The 21428-nt window shown below is 39.9% G+C and overlaps 1 protein-coding gene and 1 long non-coding RNA gene across 2 annotated transcripts in view; both read right to left on the bottom strand.

The window, feature by feature from the left end:
* The window catches only part of LOC138946326 (uncharacterized), a 176791-nt gene extending 160288 nt beyond the window's left edge, over positions 1-16503 (bottom strand). The window contains exons 1-2 of the mRNA XM_070317877.1: positions 16148-16503; positions 15796-16001 (exon numbers count right to left, since the gene is read on the bottom strand). Coding sequence (XP_070173978.1) covers positions 15796-16001; positions 16148-16152 — 211 coding nt within the window. The 5' untranslated portion in view covers positions 16153-16503. The remainder of the gene's footprint in view (positions 1-15795; positions 16002-16147) is intronic.
* On the bottom strand, positions 10911-12410 carry LOC138946223 (uncharacterized). The gene is made up of 3 exons (XR_011449213.1): positions 12144-12410; positions 11539-11652; positions 10911-11154 (listed from the first exon to the last, which is right to left on the bottom strand). It is a non-coding gene; the product is annotated as an uncharacterized lncRNA (long non-coding RNA).
* Positions 16504-21428: the final 4925 nt, after the last annotated feature.

The raw sequence follows: 21428 nt of genomic DNA, 5'->3' as shown, positions 1-21428 counted from the left end.
GTAGAATAAATCACGCTGATATTGTTGATTTAATTTTTTTATTTGTTTTGTCAATTTTTAGCTTGATATACAAAAAAGGGTCCCTGCCTGAACGTTATAACATTTAACAGGTCACCTAGAATCCGTCCTGATTGGTCAAAAAGCCATATGGGGCACTGAATTGGTAATAACATTTCATACCTAAAATGAACAGTATCTCATCAAAGTATTAAACTAGTAAAACATCAAAATAATGGTCGAGTATAAACATAAACAAGTCGCGTAAGGCGAAATTACTACATTTAGTCAAGCTGTCGAACTCACGGGATGAAACTGAACGCACTGTATTTTTTACCAAGACAGTACAGCTTCGTGAATCCCCGCGTGAAGGAAATCACTCACCTCCCACGTGCAAAACGTAGTGATATTGACACGCCAGATTAGCGCGGTAGCATATTGTGCTAAGCAGGAAAGCGCGCTTTTCTGTATTCTTGTTAACTTTCTGAACTTGTTTTGAATACAATCTATCATTGGCTCACGTAAGTGTAGCCTATACGATCGTAACTGTGTCTGTCTGTGCGTGCGTGCGTATGTGCGTGCGTGCGTGCGTGTGTATGTCTGTGGTAGAAACTCTAACATTTGAAGACGTCACATTACATTGACGTCACATTATGACGTAAGAGGGTTAGACGTCACGCGAAGGAAGTACTAAAAGTCTCGGTCATTATTATTTTGAGCGGGCCGAGACTAGTTGGCAGTCGTGTCCCTGTAAGTAGGCTACATGCAGACAGACAGATCTAGATCTAGTGTCTCGCTTTCTTGCACAGTTTCACCAATGCTCTTTCTGTGTGTGTGTGTGTGTGTGTGTGTTGTGTGTGTGTGTGTGTGTGTGTGTGTGTGTGTGTGTGTGTGTGTGTGTGTGTGTGTGTGTGTGTGTGTGTGTGTGTGTGTGTGTGACGGAGTGATTGAGTTTGTGTTACTGTTTGTCGATTTCTTACGTGAGCCTTGATGGCTTCGCCTCTTGTGTCTATATGTTTTTGGAATCAGGAAAGATAAAGAATAAGATGAAATCATTTTTGGATCGATATCTTAAATTTTAATCGTAAGATTAATTAATCTATTTTCGCTAATTGTGATCACATTTTAAGAGTAAACATGATATATGTATATATAGCTATTCTGATGAACACGTGGGGGAATTCGGGGGCTGTGATTGGATGGTCTCTTCCGATCATCAAAGCATAATGCGGCGGAAGTCGGCCATTTTACTCAATATCCAAAAGCATATTGAGAAAAATGGCCGACGCATGATTCCGGTTCACTCATCTGTACCACGGCGATGTTTCTATCGACAACAGCATACACTGACAACTTAAAAGGCTGTTTCAACAACTGTGTTGTGAAGTCGAATGCACTTGGAGTCAGTTTTTCTTCCAAAGTCAGAAAGCGTGTAGCGGTGTGCATGTCTGCGCGAACATGATGCGCGTAAGAAGTTTGTCTGCTATCAAAACCTGAGATCAACGCATCGACGCAAAAACTGTCATTTTGTAAGTTTGGAACAACAAATCAAGGTCATAACAGCTATATAATCTCTATTGTGTTTTCAGCGTAGCAATAGGGTCCGATATTTAGACTCGAACAAGTATAATGCGACTCGTCTTCGACTCGTCGGCATTATACTTGTCTCGTCTAAATATCGGACCCTATTGCTACGCTGAAAACACAATAGCTGTTAATATTTTTAGATTCAGAATGTGATGAAGAATACGATGTAATCAATTTTAAATCTGTTTGCGAAAAATCGATTTTAATGACAACTTTAATGAGCAAACTCATAAATTAATGTGTAAGCCTTCAAGCTGAAATGCAATACCAAAGTCCGGGCTTCGTCGAAGATTACTTGACCAAAATTTCAACCAATATAGTTGAAAAACAAGTCGCGTAAGGCGAAAATACAATATTTAGTCAAGTAGCTGTCGAACTCACAGAATGAAACTGAACGCAATGCCATTTTTCAGCAAGACCGTATACTCGTAGCATCGTCAGTCCACCGCTCATGGCAAAGGCAGTGAAATTGACAAGAAGAGCGGGGTAGTAGTTGCGCTAAGAAGGATAGCACGCTTTTCTGTACCTCTCTTTGTTTTAACTTTCTGAGCGTGTTTTTAATCCAAACATATCATATCTATATGTTTTTGGAATCAGGAACCGACAAGGAATAAGATGAAAGTGTTTTTAAATTGATTTGGACAATTTAATTTTGATAATAATTTTTATATATTTAATTTTCAGAGCTTGTTTTTAATCCGAATATAACATATTTATATGTTTTTGGAATCAGCAAATGATGGAGAATAAGATAAACGTAAATTTGGATCGTTTTATAAATTTTTTATTTTTTTTTTACAATTTTCCGATTTTTAATGACCAAAGTCATTAATTAATTTTTAAGCCACCAAGCTGAAATGCAATACCGAAGTCCGGGCTTCGTCGAAGATTACTTGACCAAAATTTCAACCAATTTGGTTGAAAAATGAGAGCGTGACAGTGCCGCCTCAACTTTCACGAAAAGCCGGATATGACGTCATCAAAGACATTTATCAAAAAAATGAAAAACACGTTCGGGGATATCATACCCAGGAACTCTCATGTCAAATTTCATAAAGATCGGTCCAGTAGTTTAGTCTGAATCGCTCTACACACACACACAGACACACACACACACACACACACACACACACACACACACACACACACACACGCACATACACCACGACCCTCGTCTCGATTCTCCCCTCTACGTTAAAACATTTGGTCAAAACTTGACTAAATGTAAACAGAAAAAGAAACAAGTCGCGTAAGGCGAAAATACAATATTTAGTCAAGTAGCTGTCGAACTCACCGAATGAAACTGAACGCAATGCCATTTTTCAGCAAGACCGTATACTCGTAGCATCGTCAGTCCACCGCTCATGGCAAAGGCAGTGAAATTGACAAGAAGAGCGGGGTAGTAGTTGCGCTAAGAAGGATAGCACGCTTTTCTGTACCTCTCTTTGTTTTAACTTTCTGAGCGTGTTTTTAATCCAAACATATCATATCTATATGTTTTTGGAATCAGGAACCGACAGGGAATAAGATGAAAGTGTTTTTAAATTGATTTGGACAATTTAATTTTGATAATAATTTTTATATATTTAATTTTCAGAGCTTGTTTTTAATCCGAATATAACATATTTATATGTTTTTGGAATCAGCAAATGATGGAGAATAAGATAAACGTAAATTTGGATCGTTTTATAAATGTTTATTTTTTTTTTACAATTTTCAGATTTTTAATGACCAAAGTCATTAATTAATTTTTAAGCCACCAAGCTGAAATGCAACACCGAAGTCCGGGCTTCGTCGAAGATTACTTGACCAAAATTTCAACCAATTTGGTTGAAAAATGAGGGCGTGACAGTGCCGCCTCAACTTTCACGAAAAGCCGGATATGACGTCATCAAAGACATTTATCAAAAAAATGAAAAAAACGTTCGGGGATTTCATACCCAGGAACTCTCATGTCAAATTTCATAAAGATCGGTCCAGTAGTTTAGTCTGAATCGCTCTACACACACACACACACACAGACACACGCACATACACCACGACCCTCGTCTCGATTCCCCCCTCTACGTTAAAACATTTAGTCAAAACTTGACTAAATGTAAAAAGAAATCGAAGTCGGACTCTGAAAGGAATAACGTTTCACTCAGATATGTTTTATCCAGCCCGTCATGTCTTCATGCATGAAATGCGATTTTCTTCTGACAGAGAAAAAAAAACACCAGAAAATAATACAAGGACAAGATGAACACATGTGAATAGGATTAAAAGCAAACGGCAAGTCGTGTGACGATAATTGTTACTGACCACCACGTGCATGCAAATATTTGCTGTCCCCCCACCCCCCCCTTCTCAACATCGTAATCGTATCGGCTCTGTCCCCCTTTGCCCTCCACTTCTCCCCGGACCACCCCTCCCCCCCCCTCTCTCTCTCTCTCTCGTCATCTCCTTCCTTTTCAGTAAATAGCAGTTGTCGCCACGCATCCGACTTTTTTGTAAGTATCTCCTTTGCAAAGCTGATCTGATAATATAAAAATATCTTCTTTTTGTAAGCAAACGAAATCTGTATACCAAAAACCCGCAGCTACGGCGTGGTACTTTGACCCCAACATCGCTTCTCAAGTTTTGACATGCGACGCTTCGCCGTAGCTCGCAACGAAGTTGTTTTTGTTTTGTAAGAAGAGTGCTTTTCGATTCAAGATGGACGACGAAATCAGACTCAATACCATAGTGAAGAATGCATTTATCGACTTTGGTTGACCCAAAGTACAAGAACTAACCTCCTACCTGTATTATTTCATACTGCGATGCATTGACATGTCGAATGAAACTCGAAATCCCAGCGCTCACGCCAACTGGTCCCGGCCGTGCTCAGTCAACGAAATAGAACACATACAATTAACTTACGTCATCATCAAGTACGTAAAGTACAATTTGTGACGTAAAGTACTCAGAAAGAAGCACACCACGCGCTGGTCGAGACTACGTGCATGCGCTTTCTGACTAATAAGATTTGAGACGCCAAGACATGAAAAGATAACTCTCTTTTCCGCCATAGTGCCTTCCAACTAGTCTCGGCCCGCTCAAAAGAACAATGACCGAGACTTTCAGTAATTCCTTCGCGTGACGTCTAACCCTCTTACGCCATAATGTGACGTCTTCAAATGACGAAATGTTAAAGTTTCTACCACAGACATACATACATACATACGCACGCACGCACGCACGCACGCACGCACGCACAGACAGACAAAAGTTAGCATCGCATAGGCTACACTTACGTGAGCCAAAAATCAATCACGTTACTCCATCGTGGCGTGACTTATTGACATGAAAAGCGCTACATATTTTCTCCGCCTCTAGATTTAAAGTCAAATTCAGGTATAAGAAAGGAGCAGCCAGCACTTCCATTGGACAGCCTCGACAATTTCAACTAAATTTGCAAGACATAATTTGCCATGATTATGCTATTGTTTTGTGAAGAAATGTTGTGAAGAAATTTTTTAAATCTCTCTTCGCAGTCAAAAATGAGATTAAAAAGATAATAGGGCGTTGGTATTTTTTTTACCACCCTTCTTCTTCTTCTTCTTCTTCTTCTTCTTCAGCGTTCCAGAATTTTTTTCTGGTTACGTGTGAGCTCGTTTGCCCATTTGGGTTCCCCACACTATACTCTGAGAGCATAGTCAGCTCACTCCGCTTTCGTTGAGTAGGCATGCTGGGTATTTTCGTGTTTCCATAACCCACCGAACTCTGACATGGATTACAGGATCTTTTTCGTGCGTACTTGGTCTTGTGCTTGCGTGTACACACGGGGGTGTTCGGACACCGAGGAGAGTCTGAACACAAAGTTGACTCTGAGAAATAAATCTCTCGCCGAACGTGGGGACGAACTCACGCTGACAGCGGCCAACTGGATACAAATCCAGCGCGCTACCGACTGAGCTACATCCCCGCCCCTTTTTACCACCCTGTAAACTTGCAACTCTTCATAAACTGTGTTAAACGAGGTATTGACACAAATCGTAAGAATTCATATTTTGCAACCAAGTCAAGACGACTGTAGAGAAAATGTATATTTTTTAATGGTCAATTGATCGGATTTATCCGCCGAAGCGTAATAAACAAGATTGAGCATAGATCAGTTACACAGTGTAAGAAAGTGTTGTTTAGGGAAATATCCTACGTATGGAATCAATACAAGCAATGTTTGTTTGTTTTATTCGTTTTCTTCACTGGGTGTTTTTGTTTGTTGAAAAGTGTCTGTACAACACGAACAGGTATTGATCAGAGACAAATCCGGTGCTTTTGTTTTGTTATAATCAATGCAATTTTAGCATAGCGAATTGAACATCATGAAAACCCATATAATTAACACACGCAGACATACACACACACAAACACCTACATATACCCCAAACATAAAAACATTAGAAGACATGCAAACGCGCAAGCGCGGCGGCACGCACGCACACACACGGCACAGTGAGCGAAACTTAGGAGAAGTACGAACAAGATGAATCAGAACTAATGGCGGGGATGTAGCTCAGTCGGTAACGCGCTGGATTTGTATCCAGTTGGCCGCTGTAAAACACGAAAATACCCAGCATGCTTCCTCCGAAAACGGCGTATGGCTGCCTAAATGGCGGGGTAAAAAACGGTCATACACGTAAAATTCCACTCGTGCAAAAAAACCCACGAGTGTACGTGGGAGTTTCAGCCCACGAACGCAGAAGAAGAAGAAGAATCAGAACTAATTTATCAAAACACATTAGTACTGTACGGTACATACACTCAGACAGACACGCGCTCAGAACAAACAAACAAAAAACACTTCACAAGCAAACAAAGACATGCATACGCCCCAGCGCGCTTCACAGAGCAGAAACGAACAAGCATCTCACCCATCTTGAGTTCTTTACTGTCTCTTTTAAGAATGCTCTCACCAACTGCCTCGCTGCGCTTTGTTTGTCTGTTTGTGTATGTGTTTGTGTGTGTGTGTGTGTGTGTGTGTGTGTGTGTGTGTGGGGGGGGGGGGGTAACATTTTATGATCACACAAAAAAGAGAAAACAATTCTACACTACTCGTCATACAAAACTTTACACATGCGTTTGAGGGCAGTTGATCGTAAAACCAATTATATTACTGGAAAGGCCGTTTATTCCCCTAACTTATTCAGTGAACAGATTGAGATTACATGACGTAGTGTCGATACAGTGGAACCTACAACATAGACACCCCCCAAAATCAAATTCGCAAAATCAAGGATCCCCCGATAAAATCGACAACAAATCAGAACAATTAAATCGAACCATGTTTAGCATGTCATTAAACAGAACAATCACATCTGCACCCAAAACAGTCAGTTTTGTTTATGTATCTTGTCTACCATGGACGCTAAGGCATGCCGAGCGGTGTAGGTGTCAATCCTCTCAGAAGACATAAAAGGCAGTTTTTGAAGCCGTTTTAGCGGGTAATGAGACACAAAATGATACATTTGAGTAACTCGCCAACGCATTGCCTTCACACTTTCGGAGATTTGTGCTAACACATGTCGTAAACTACACACGAAATCTTAAGTCATTTAAGATATTGGTTTTGCTGTTATGCGACATACCAGAAAGAGTTTTAAAAATAAAGATGTACCCTGTCCGATTGAATAAAAAAAATTAAAAAATTAGCATACATTTAGAAAAATGAAAGCTTTAATTTACCCTTAAATCTAATACTGTTTCAACAATGGCTATTCTCAGCGCACTTGTTTAAACGCACACAAAAATTATTGGAAAATGCTTTTTCAAGAGCCATTGGTCAGTTAAGCGTGTCAGCAGTGAGCTTTGCTACTAGGCCTAGGCCGACATTATTTTGCGCTCAGCGCTCTGAAGGAGTCAACTTTGTATACATGTCATGATTGTAACCTTTGTTAAAATAAACTTTATGTTTAAACCAACTTTTTAAAAACTACTTTCGCGTTGAAATCCTCATACCACCCAGGTCTGATAAGATATGTACGTGAAATTTGAGTATGTGGCGCATCCGTCATTGTTCTTTAAGATATCAGCAAATTACATTTTTGTATGAGTCAGCAAAAACCCACGGTCAATTTAAGAAATTTTTCTGACATGACACATAACAGCAGACCTAATGTCTCAAATGACTTGAAATTCCGTATTTACTTTACGACACGTGTTAGCACCAATCTCCAAAAGTTTGAAGGCAATGCGTTGGCGAGTTACTCAAATGTATCATTTTTTGTCTCATTACCCGCTAAAAACGGCTTCAAAAACTGCCTTTTATGCCTTCTGAGAGGATTGACACCTACACCGCGTCCTTGGTAGAAAAGATATGTGAACAAAACTGACTGATTTGGATGCAGATTTGATTGTTCTGTCTAAGGACATGCTAAACATGTTTTGTTTTCGCAGTTCTGATTTTTGTCAATTTTAACGCGGGAACCTTGATTTTGCGAATTTGATTTTGGGGGGTGTCTGTATTGTAGGTTTCACTGTATCGACACTACGTCATGTAATCTCAATCTGTTTGCTGAATAAGTTAGGGGAATAAACGGCCTTTCCAGTCATATAATTGGTTTTACGATCAACGGCCTCATCAGAAAGATCTGCCCTCAAACGCATGTGTCAAGTTTTTTTTTATGACGAGTAGTGTAGTTCATGTATGTACATGTAGCACACACACGTTGCAGTTAACAACACTTTGTTCACTTATGTGATTGTTTAACACGTTGGTAGATTATAAAGAGGGATGACATTCGTCAACGACTATCTTTATCTCAATGACAAAAATGCATTTTTTACGATTTTTGTAGCTTGTTTGTCTGCGATCAAGAGTCACTTCATCCTTACCCCGTATTACACACTGTATGAGGAAGTGAAGATAAGACAGCAACTACACACTATTCACTAATCGAACAGCCATGAAGTGTCCTCCACAAATCTGCTTTTGTTTTTGACGTGCTTTACCTGGTTCATATTTTACAGCAGTTTGAAAACGACGTAGGCACTAAATACAGAGCTGCTCTGCAAATGTGTAAAATCTGTGTATAATCTGAAAATGGATATTACAATGGATATCAAATCTGTGCAAAACAGGGCTCGTTGTCCACACCTATATTGCAGCAATATGAGGACAACTTGCATTTCCATTTTTAGGAAGGTGCAGCTATTTGCAAACATCCATCACTATATTGCAGCAATTTGCGGACCAAAGGCCGCCTATTTGAGGACGTCCGCAGATAGTCACATTTTTCGGCCGATGTCCGCAAATTGCTGCGATATAGCGATGGACGACCCCATTTAATCCCATTTGGTCCGCATATGGCTGGAAATCCACAAACACACACACACACACATACACACACACACACACACACACACACACACACACACACACACACACACACACACCAGGGCCGGACCCTGGGGGGGGGGGGGGGTTCCAGGGGTTCCGGAACCCCACCCCTGGAAAAAGCATGTACCTGGCTTTGAGTGTATTTTTTTTTTCGCTGATTTGCCCCCCCAAAAAAGGAGGAACCCCCCCCCCCCCCCTTACAACTCATTTGGTCCGGCCCTGCACACACACACACACACACACACACACACACACACACACACACACACACACACACACACACACACACATACACTACGACCCTCGTCTCGATTCCCCCTCTATATGGCAATCGGAATGGTGCAAATGTCCCTTTTAGCTCTTGATGTCTAAATAACACATTATTTAGCTAAATAACGCGTTATTTAGCTAAACAATGCTTTATTTAGCTATATCATGCATTATTTAGCTAAATAATGCATTGTTTAAATTAAACAATGCATTATTTAGTGCTCTGGGCTCTCTTTTTTCTGTATCTGTAAATAATGCATTGTTTAGCATAAATAAGAGATTGTGTTTGTAAATAACTCATTATTTATAAATAATTACGCGTTTTCTCTAAACAATATATTATATGTAAATAAAGTGTTATTTAGATAAATAAAATATTATTTAGATAAATAAAATATTATTTAGATAAATAAAATATTATATGTAAATAAAATATTATTGATCTAAATAAAATATTGTTTAAATAAAAAAAATATTATTTAGATAAATAATTTATTATTTAGATAAATAATTTATTATTTACTGTTTTTGGCTTGAAATAGTATTATTACGCTAAATAATGCTTTATATAGCTATATCCCAATAAACATGCCAGAACTGGGCCACTGCTGGCGTTTTGATGGCAATGCCAGTTGCCAGAACTACTGCCATCAAAGGCCCACCTATGGCCCAATGCTGGCATATTACCCGTATGCACATTGGCAAATTGATGGGCCATCACTGGCAAGCCAGCACTTTGCCAGCAAAAACCCATCATTTATTTGCTGGCTTTTTGATGGCTTGCCATCATTTTTCCAGCAATTTGCCAGCAATTTGCCAGCAAAAACCCATCATTTATTTGATGGCTTTTTGATGGCTTGCCATCATTTTGCCATCATTTTGCCAGAATTTTGCCAGCAAAAACCCATCATTTATTTGATGGCTTTTTGATGGCTTGCCATCATTTTGCCATCATTTTGCCAGAATTTTGCCAGCAAAAACCCATCATTTATTTGATGGCTTATTGATGGCTTGCCATCAAAAACCCAGCATTTTGCCAGCATTTCGCCAGCATTTTGCCAGCATTTTGCAGGTTTTTAGTTCCATATAAAAAAAACTTTTTTCCATATATTTTCCGTTAATGGCCCTTTACCTGCTGAAATTACCGGGCCAGTTGTGGCCCGGCAAAATGCCATATTTCTGTCTTTACCATTGCCAGCAAAATGCCAATAAGTTGCAGGAAATATACCAATACCACTGATTCGGATAGAATGACGGCTCTATTCATGTACTCGATCTGCACAGTCTTGTTAGCCCATAGATGGTTGTTAGAAGTCTATAAATATGCTTTGTTTTGTCATTTTTTACTGTGAATGTAATAACAATAACAAAACACAGCACATCAATGGACTTTTCAACCCATGCTGGCGGCAAGACGTGCGCAAATAAAGCAAAGGGCAATGCTGTCAAGCTGTACATTAGCAATATGCATATGCGTAATTATCAAATTCATCAGTAAAATGCAATTGAAATGCTAATCACATTTGTCGTGTAACTTATCTGGCAAGTAAAGGCAGTGGTTTTGACAGAATATCGTCATCAACGCAGTTATAGCGGGCACAACAACAATACAGTAATATATATTAAAAACAAAACAAATGTAAAGCTTCCAAACAGCAACGACTCATTACCGAAACATTACAGAAACGTACGCTTTGTTTTCAGTTGCTCACTGTTTTATTTTATTTGTACAGCGTTCTAAATTTCACACTCGAGACATGATGACCAAAGGCAGGAATGTTTTTTGTTCACTTCCCAGTAAACCTCCGTAGGATTGTCTTGATTCTGTCATTTCTCTGTTCGCATCCGCAACGTTGAGATAACGCTTCTTTTCTTTGTCCTGACGTCGTAGCCTACGGTAAGCCATTGAAACTCTCAAGTCCTCCTGCCGTTCACCTCTTGAAACATGAAAGCAAACGAGTTTTGTTGGTTTTAATTCATTATTCCATATCACACACACACACACACACACACACACACACACACACACACACACACACACACACACACACACCCAAACAACCAAACAAACGCAAGCATACACGCAGGCATGCAAGCAAACAGCGCACGCACGCACGCGCGCGCGCTCACACACACACACGCGCACACGCACACGCACACACACACACACACACACACACACACACACACACACACACACATACACACACAGAGGCATTCTCACAGAGAGGACGACTTCTTGTAATCTATCATATTTTCTGAACTGACTAAAATGCCAAGCAGAAGTAAGGGGTCAACAGGAATATGTATTTTGATCTAACCTGCGAAGCTTACGTTGTCTCGGACAGCTCTCTTGCGTTTCTCTCAGGAACTGAGACCCAGGCGAGCTGCATCTTATCCAGTTGGGCAGTCAGACACTTGCACAAATCTTTGTCCTGGAGTGAATAGACACTGACATACTCAATGTCAACATTCACAAGATGCAATTTGTTTGGTTACAAGTAAGCTTATGGTAATGCCTATGGTGCTTTTCTTTTGACAGAGACAAAACAAACTCAATCACACAAAGAAAGGAAAAAGGCACACACACACACACACACACACACACACACACACACACACACACACACACACACAACCGCGCGCGCGGGCGCACACACACACACACACACAACCGCGCGCGCGGGCGCACACACACACACACACACACACACACACACACACACACACACACACGCGCGTGCGCGCGCAGATTCTTTCTTACAGAGAGGACGACTTCTTAAAGTCTATTATATTTTGCGAACTGACTCAAACGTCCAGCAGAAGAAAGTTGAAAAAAAGACCGACAACGGAGGAAAAGAACAAGAAGATACTAGATCTAACGCCGTTGCGACGACCTGCTCACACAACTGTTTGTGAAACTCACCACGCTTGCTTCTAGCCGGAGGAGATCGGACGCGTACTGAAATCGAAGAAGGTGCTTTGGAAATTCCTTGAAGTTGAATGCAAAACAAATAACCGGACATCTGCAGAACCACCGCGGGCCGGATTTAGTTGACAATGCGTCATCATCACGAGTGACGTCAAGATATTTCGACATTTGTTTGTACATTACGTCACTCCAAGTGAGAAAGTCATACCGCTGTGCTGTCGCAGATCTTCTTGCCAGCAATTATCCAGCATTGGCCCACTGCTGGCGTGCCAGCAAAAACCCACCTATAATTGCCAGCAAATCGCCACCTATGGCCCAATGCTGGCAAACAAGCACTGGGCCACCAATGGCGTGCCAACAGTGGGCCAATTAAGGCATTTTACTGGCCGACAATATTACTGGAATGCCAGAGATGGGCCAGTGATGGCAAGCCATAACTGGGCCTTTGTTGGCAAACCATAATTGGCCCAGTGTTGGTTTTTTTATGGCCAGCTTTACCAAACTTGCCAGCAAAAAGCCAGCAGTGGCCCAGTTCTGGCATGTTTATTGGGATCCCATGACCTCCCTTCTTTGTCTCTGTTACTTCAGTATGGGTATATATGTTGTATTTTTATAGCTCAATAAATACATCATGGACTCCAAAAAATATATGATAGTGCAGATTCCGATTTGGGCAAAGGACTACTTTCCTCCCGACCTTTGACCTCGCGCCGAACAATGTGACACATTTGTATGAAGTTCTAAAATCGTATTGCACGGCTCAGAAAACCATATCAGTTGCACGCAAAAATGAATCTCAGAACTGATCTGATGTATGAGATGCAATAAGCAAAAGTTTCTTTCATTATGAAAGCAATGCAGGTCGAAAAAAACGAACATTCAACTTTCAAGATAACCAGATGCTAGCGAACCAAAACAAAAACACGAGTACCCTCCCCTTGCATCGTTAGCAGACGACTTTTGAGAATCTGTCGGTAGTGTGTTTTGGTGTGCGCCTTCAGCTATCAAACATCGGCTGTTTCACGTGTTTTGCGAGCAAGTCTACTCTTTTGCCTGGCTCTGCAGTAAGTCCACATATTTTTCCGTAATCCAGTCATATTCCTTCAAAATGCAATCAATCGGCGGTGACAGACGTGTCGGTCGCGTTTTCCTCACAGAGTCACACCCATACCAGTTTAAGTTCATCCATGCAAACACACTCGCAAAACAGTTTATCACGTAGATACATTTCAAATAGGGAGCAAATAGTTAAATCTAAACCTACATATTTGTTCCCTAAAATTTGCTTCTCTGTCAATAAGCCTAATTACACACGTTCGAGAAAAACAACGTGGAATCAATTCTGAATCGAGTAAGCCAAATGGGTCCCAAACCCGTTTCGCCCGTTCTGCCGACCTGAAACGCAAAACAAAAGAATTGTGCGCTTCAACTAAATTAATTTCTATTCGACTTCATTACTTTCTTGCAACTTATGAACCTTTACTTAAAGCTTTTAAATGGTCTGAAAGTAGTGTTACCGCGTACTTATCGATGCACTCATTCGTTTTATTTTTTCAGCGACGGTCACTTAGTTTAAGGTTGCAAAAGGGCTAAGTCTCGCTGGCAACAGTTTTACCCTGCACAGATCGCAACAGTGCCGCTAGTAGTCTACACTTTGTGTTTGATGGTAGAATGGGATATACAGATTACAACACTCGTGGTTTTTTATATGGCTTGTATTTCAGTCAAGACCCAGCGGGAATATCAATCGAGAGCCACTCGCCAGAGGCTCGTGTCTCCCGATGATATTCATCCGCTGGGTCTTGACTGAAATACAAGCCATATAAAAAACCACTCGTGTTGTAACCTATACATATAATAGGGTTCCGCTATATAATTCATGATTTGGTAAATAATACATTATATACCGTAAATAAAATATTATATACCGTAAACAATTCATTGTTTAGCGCATCGCGAAGCCGTTTTTTCTCTTGTTTTTTTTTTTCCACGTGTTTCCGTGGATCCGAGAGAGCGCTGTTGATTCTCCACTGTCTTGGCAAACCCAGTATCCGGTACTCCACATCCGGTTCTGCCAAGGGACTGGGTGGCCGAGTGGTAACGCACTTGCGCTCGGAAGCGAGAGGTTGCGTGTTCAGGCCTGGGTCAGGCCGCAATTTTCTCCCCCCTTTCCTAACCTAGATGGTGGGTTCAAGTGCTAGTCTTTCGGATGAGACGAAAAACCGAGGTCCCTTCGTGTACACTACATTGGGGTGTGCACGTTAAAGATCCCACGATTGACAAAAGGGTCTTTCCTGGCAAAATTGTATAGGCATAGATAAAAATGTCCATCAAATACCCGTGGGACTTGGAATAAAGTAAAAAAAAAATTCCATCTCACACGGCATTAAGTCTCAGGAAACATGAATACACGCATGCAGGAAAAAAAAAATATGGGTAGCGCCGTGTGTATGGCAGCTCGCTTTCCCCGGGGAGAAAGCAGCCCGAATTTCCATGAGGGTAACCTCACTGGACTGTAAATCTTATCCAATCCAATCCAATCCAAATGTAATCAAGATGGCTACACAAGCACAAGGGAACGTTCCCGCTGAATTGATCAGAACTCTAACTACAGCGGTTGTCCAGGAACTGGCACTGCAAAGGGTTCGTATTTTAAAGTTTTATGGGGGAACATCTTTTACATCTGGACATGGAGAATGAACGACTGCGAACTAAATTGCTGCTGTTGTACCATCAGTTGAAGTTAGCCACCTGACAAGAAGATGGTCGGAAGCGAAGCGGATGTAGCTTTAGTACGCCGAGACAGATGCTAGTTGTCTGATTGGTCAGTTTGAGAATCAACAGAGCTCTCGTGGATCCACGGAAACACGTGGTAAAAAACAACAAGAGAAATATCGGCTTCGATGCACTGCGCTAAACAATGAATATTGTTTACGGTAAATAATATTTTATTTACGGTATATAATGTATTATTTACCAAATCATGAATTATATAGCGGAAACCTATTATATAGCTATATAAAGCATTATTTAGCGTAATAATACTATTTCAAGGCAAAAACAGTAAATAATAAATTATTTATCTAAATAATATTTTATTTATCTAAATAATATTTTATTTATCTAAATAATATTTTATTTATCTAAATAATATTTTATTTACATACAATATTTTATTTATCCAAATAATATTTTATTTATCTAAATAATATTTTATTTATTTAAATAATATTTTATTTATCTAAATAACACTTTATTTACATATAATATATTGTTTAGAGAACACGCGTAATTATTTATAAATAATGAGTTATTTACAGACACAATCTATTATTTATGCTAAATAATGCATTGTTTAGTGCTTTGTGCTCTCTTTTTTCTGTATCTGTAAATAATGCATTGTTTAAGTTAAACAATGCATTATTTAGCTAAATAATGCATGATATAGTTAAATAAAGCATTGTTTAGCTAAATAACGCGTTATTTAGCTAAATAATGCGTTATTTATACATCAAGAGCTAGAAGGGACATTTGCACCATTCGGATTGCCATACCTCTATGTTAAAACTTTTAGTCAAAACTTGACTTAATGTAAAAAAAACACATCTTTAAATCTGTTTTGACAGACTAAAAAAAATCAACTTACTTTGTTCTTTCAAAACCCTCTGAAGATGACGTCGCTCTCTAAAAGGGATTTTTTTGAAGTCTTCAGTTTTGATGTCTTCCGCAGTCAGTTCTAGAAATGTTGACATCGTCGTGTAGCCATTGCGTTCCAGTTCACTAACCGTACAGTCGGTTAGACCCTTTTCTTTGCAGAACTCATGGAAATCAGTGTCATCGCCTGACGCCATTCTGCAGCACAAGAAGAAATTCACGATCAGCCTAAATGAGATTGGGAAATTAACCCCAGCAGATAAGTGTTCAGAGAAGAGAAACAATAAAATGTCCTCAATTTTCCCAATATCTTGTACCCCTTCAAAATCGCCAAAAGATCGTACCTCATAATATGAAGATGATCAGAATACTGAACCAGCGAAAGACTATGGAGACAGTACTCAAAAATTCCAAACTGGAAAAATCCAGTAGCTGTGTTCCTATTGACAATTGACGTCACGAGAAATACCCGTCTGTCTGCACCAATCGTGTTGGTCGATCTAGCCAGTTTCGCAATTTGGAGCAGCGGCAGTCGACACTCAGGTCCGTTTATTTTGTTCACGGCAAGAAGACAGAGCGTTCAACCCGGCTGATTCCTGACTTTACGTCACGCGTCCATGGGAAATCACTTTCGAACGGGATGGATTTGCTCGGTCGAGAATGCAAACTTGTTTCCAACTAAAAGCATTTTAGCATGTCTTAACTCTTAGGACTTGTGTTATTGAGCTTTCAAAATCACCCAGTAACTGTAAGGTATAGTTTTAGTTACATGAGATGTCACTCTGTTGAACGAGTTTTGATAGCCACAACCCAACAAGTCACGTGAAGCGAAATGACAACATTTAGTCAATCTGTCAGACTCACAGAATTAATTGAACGCACTGCGTTTTTTCACGAAGACAATAATTATAGCTTGGTCAATACCCCACAGCAAGAAAATCGCTCTCATTTTCACGTGAACAAATTAGAGAAATTGACAAGCCGGTACTGCGCAGTGGCGTTTGCGCGTGACAGGAAAGCGTGGTTTTCTTTTTACATTTAGTCAAGTTTTGATTTCTTTTTAACTTACTGAGCTTGTTTTTAATCCAAACATTACGTATCTATATGTTTTTGGAATAAAGAAATCATGAAGAATAAGATGAAATCTTGTTAGGATCGATTACAAAATATTTAATTTAATCCGAATTTTCAGATATTTAATTAATTGCTGAAATGCAGTCCCATTGTCTGTGCCCGTATGCTTATGGGGGAAGTTCGCGAAAACTCCCGAAGTTTTGAGTGACATCGGAAGAACTTACCTCACTTTCGTATGCATGGGCCGGAAGAAGGGCTTACTTCGAAGCAAAGCGAGGAAGTAATTGATGGTAGTTTGCGACAACTTCCTACGTTTTGAGCGACATCGGAAGTACATCCTCAATTTCGCATGCATGGGACGGAAAAAGTGCTTACTTTTGAAGCAAGCGAGGAAGTAAGTGAGGGTAATTGTACTACAGCGAAACCCAGGAGTAAACACGCTGCTTCCAAAGTTTCTCAGTGCAAAATAGCAGGCCTTTTCTTCGGTTTTTCATATAAAACCGATCTAACGCAAATGAAAGTCCCAAAGAGAGAAAATAGAAAGACAAGTCGTATCTTGTGCGTGCATTTCGTGTAAATTTCCCTGAATACAAACCTGAGTTGCCAGCTTTGACTTTTGTTCGTTCTGGGTCACTGGCCACCACTCTTAAAATTTCATCCCCGCTTATAGAAGGGGGTGTTTCTATGTAAATGGGCGTCTTTGTGTGCATGTGTGAGTGTGTGTTTGTGTGAGTGTGCGTGTGTGTGTGTGGGTGTGTGTGTGCGTGCGTGCATGCGTGTGTGTGTAGGTGTGCGTCTGTTCATTCATTCATTCGTTTCAGTGCAGTGCACGCGCGCACATGTGTGTGTGTGGGGGGAAGGGTGTGTGTTTGTGTGTGTGTGTGTGTGTGTGTGTGTGTGCGTGTGCGTGTGTGTGAAAGTGTTTATTTATTTGTGCGAGTGCCTGTGCGTGCGTGTGTGCGGGTATAATTGTGCGTTTGTTTGTGTGCGCGTGCGTGTGTGTGTGTGTGTGTTCAACAGTGTGTGTGCGTGTGCACCCCCACCCCCCTACACACACACACACACACACACACACACACACACACACACACACACACACACACACACACACACTATTATGAGCTGATTATTTGCGCCTCGATATTTTATTTATTTTCTTACGTTTTATGTTGTTTGTTGTGATTCACCACACCCGAGTTTCTCGAAATTGAGATAATAAAGTGTTCTATGTCTAACACACATGCACACACGCGCGCGCGTAGGATAAACAAATCCAATCTTGACTTTCAACTTTACATAAACATACATCCTGTTCACAATTAACGAGGACAAACATAATTTACTAACACCTAAGTACAACAATTTATCTTTTGTAAAAATTTGGACACACATTTTCCCAATTAATATGAAAGTTACTGAACTTATCTTCTTTTCACTACACCTTATATCTTGATTCCCCCAAAAACTTGAGTTCTGCCTTTTTAAATTGACCAGTAGCCCAAAACTTTCGCTCTAACCAAACAGTTTTACTGATACACAATCATTAAAAAAAAAAGAGGTTTAACATAACCGACTTCACTACCACATAAACGAAAAAAGTTTTATTCTCCCCAACATTCTGGTCAACAAAATCATTATTACAGACAGTCATTCAATTTCAAGACAATCATCTCAGCTTTGAACAGACCATTTCGTTCAACCAGTCAAAAACAACAACTATAGTAAAAGCTACAGCGCGATCAACGTTCGCCCATTTACGAACTCGCGATGAGATGTGTTTCTTCTGGTCACCAAGCGTACCGTTTACAAACGCATGCGCACTAATTGGGATTCCCCCAATTTCCTCGACCTTGACCTCAGGACACTCGAAGCCACTACTTCGGCGTTCAAGTTAGCTCGTGCATACCGAGTAGCTGGCAACTTTGCTTCCGAAGTTCCCACTTTCAAAGTTAATTTCATCATTTATACGACGATATCGCATCTTAAAGGTCCTTACCCATCTAAAAGAAACCTCCAACGCATGCTACAATTGCATGACATTCTGGTTTTAAAGGCAGCTAATTGGGAAATGAGCTCAGACACAATATTGAAGACGTGAAATGCGTCAATCGAGCAACTGTCGTAACTTGGCTACAATGAGACGGTCGGCTACCTTGCACCATAGACACGAACTGTGACATTCTTGTTTAATTTAGGTGAAAAGCTTGAAACAGCGGGGCTCAAAACCGACAGTACGATCATTTACTGACCGAAAAAAACGTGCTCGAGTTATTCGGCGAAGATGGTGAGCTTTCAAACTACCACGACTGAATAAGTGATAACACATCTTTGGATTGTGTTTTTCTAGTCGAGCAGCATAGTGCAGTGGTTACGGATTCGGAATAACATTTCGACGCTCTGGGTTCAAGTGCCGTTTGGAGCTAATTTTTTTTTTAATTAACTTTTTTTTTAATAGACCTTAATCGCATTCAGACTGCAACAACCGGTTTTTGCCTCTGTGTTAATTTTTTTTTTAAACGCGTAAAGAAACTGTCCTATGCTTTCAAAAAAAATCGAATCTTGACTTTTAACTGTACATAACCATGCATCGCCATCGTAATCAAAAATTAACGAGGGAAAACAAATTAAAACACCGATGAACAGTATTGTCTTTTCTAAACTTCTTGACAGACATTTCCCCAATAAATAAGGAACAAGTCACTAAACTTAGTTATTTACGGTCTACTGCATAATGTTCTTCCTTTTAAACTTTACCAGTAACCCAAAGTTTCCCTATAACCAATCTATGTTTGTCCAACAAAGAGCTTTACCGATATAAAATTATTAAACACAAGTTCAATATACAGTAATTGTTGTACTTATTGTGGGAACGAAATTGATTATACTGATTTTTTTTGTGTGTGTGTGTGCCCCAAAATTATGTTCACTTGGAAATGCGTTGAGGATAAAGTGATTTGTAAATAATAATATGATTATTAAAAATTACCGTAAAGGAAGTTTTTTGGGCGTGTTTAAAATACATTTGGAAATAGTATTGTTAACGATATAGGTACATTTAAAGTAGAACAATTAATATAAAAAGCAGAAAAAAAGAAAAGAAAAAAAGATCAATGAAGAGGGATACTCCCCGCAAAAAAAAATGTAAAAAAAATAAAATAAAGGGCTGAGGCAAGCAGCTGAGATCCCCCCCCCCCCCCCCCCCAAAAAAAAAGTTCAACATCATCATTTACTCATTTACTCTTCTCCTAACATTCAACCCAACAAAGTCATTTGTCATAGATAGTCATTCGATTCCAAGACAATCATTACAGGTTTGAACCGACCCTTTCGTTTAACCATTCAAAAAAAACCACAGCAATAACGCTATTAGTACTACAGCGCGCTCAACGTTCGCCTTTTTGAACTCGCGATGAGATTTGTTTCTTCTGGTGGCAAGCTTACCGTTAACAAACGCATGCGTACTAGTTAGGATTCCCCCAATTTTCGCGACCTTGACCGAATATTCTCGAAGTCACCACTCCGGCGTTCATGCATAGTGAACAGTTGGAAAGTTAAACTTCGGGAGTTCCCACTTCCAAAAGAGGCCTCTACTTCCAGTGTTGCTGACTTCCTCCTCATGCATACGGGCCCTGGTTGAAAACGACGTTAAACACCAAATAAATAAAGAAAGAAAGTCCCATTGTCTGGGATTCATCGACTATTTCTTGACCAAAGTTTCTTACAATTGGATAAAAAGTGAGGGTGTGACAGTGCCGCCTCAACTTTCACAAAAAGCCGGAAATGACGTTATAAAAGACGTTTATAAAATAAAAACATTCTAGGTAAAGTGTATCATCCTCAGGAACTCTCATGTAAAGTTTCATGAAAATCGGTCTGGTAGTTTTCTCGGAATCGCTCTATACATACACTACAGACATACATACATACACCCCCAACCTCGTTTTGATTCCTCGTCTATGTTTAAAACATTTAGTAAAAACTGGAATAAATGTAAACAAGTCGCGTGAAGCGAAATTCAACAAGTCATAATGTCAAACAAGAAAACAGTCTCTCATCGCCCGAAGAGTTATACAGTTCATGTTGGGGGTTATAATTATGCTTAAAGGACCCCAACAGGCTCTTTTTAAGGTCAGATAAAGCAGTCGGCGTTGATTTAATGATATAGGTAAGCATCTAAAGATGCAAAAACTGAACAGTAAATCACAGGTTTTGTGTTGCATCAGTCTAATTTTACACAAAATGCATGCTCAAAAAGCGGCCAAATTCGTCTGCTACGCGACCGCGATTTGTAAAAATGTAAAAAAAAAAAATAAAAAAAAAATATTTCTCTATTTAGCCTATTGTCCCATCGCTGGAAAATTCGGATCCCTTCCTCCCAGTTGAAAGCTAGCAGCAACAGAATCGCGCTACCCCAAAATCAAGGGATCCATTAGATTTGTTTTTCTTTCTTTTTTCATTTCTTTATTGTCCTATATCGCTGGCGAATTCGGATTGCTTCCTCACAGTGAAAAGCTAGCAGAAACAGAGTCGCGCTTGTGGTCCAAGATGTGG

The sequence above is a fragment of the Littorina saxatilis genome, linkage group LG1, assembly GCF_037325665.1.
Source record: "Littorina saxatilis isolate snail1 linkage group LG1, US_GU_Lsax_2.0, whole genome shotgun sequence".
Classification (NCBI taxonomy): domain Eukaryota; kingdom Metazoa; phylum Mollusca; class Gastropoda; order Littorinimorpha; family Littorinidae; genus Littorina; species Littorina saxatilis.
The sequence above is the reverse complement of the archived record's forward strand: the minus strand, read 5'-3'. Positions and strand labels throughout refer to the sequence as shown.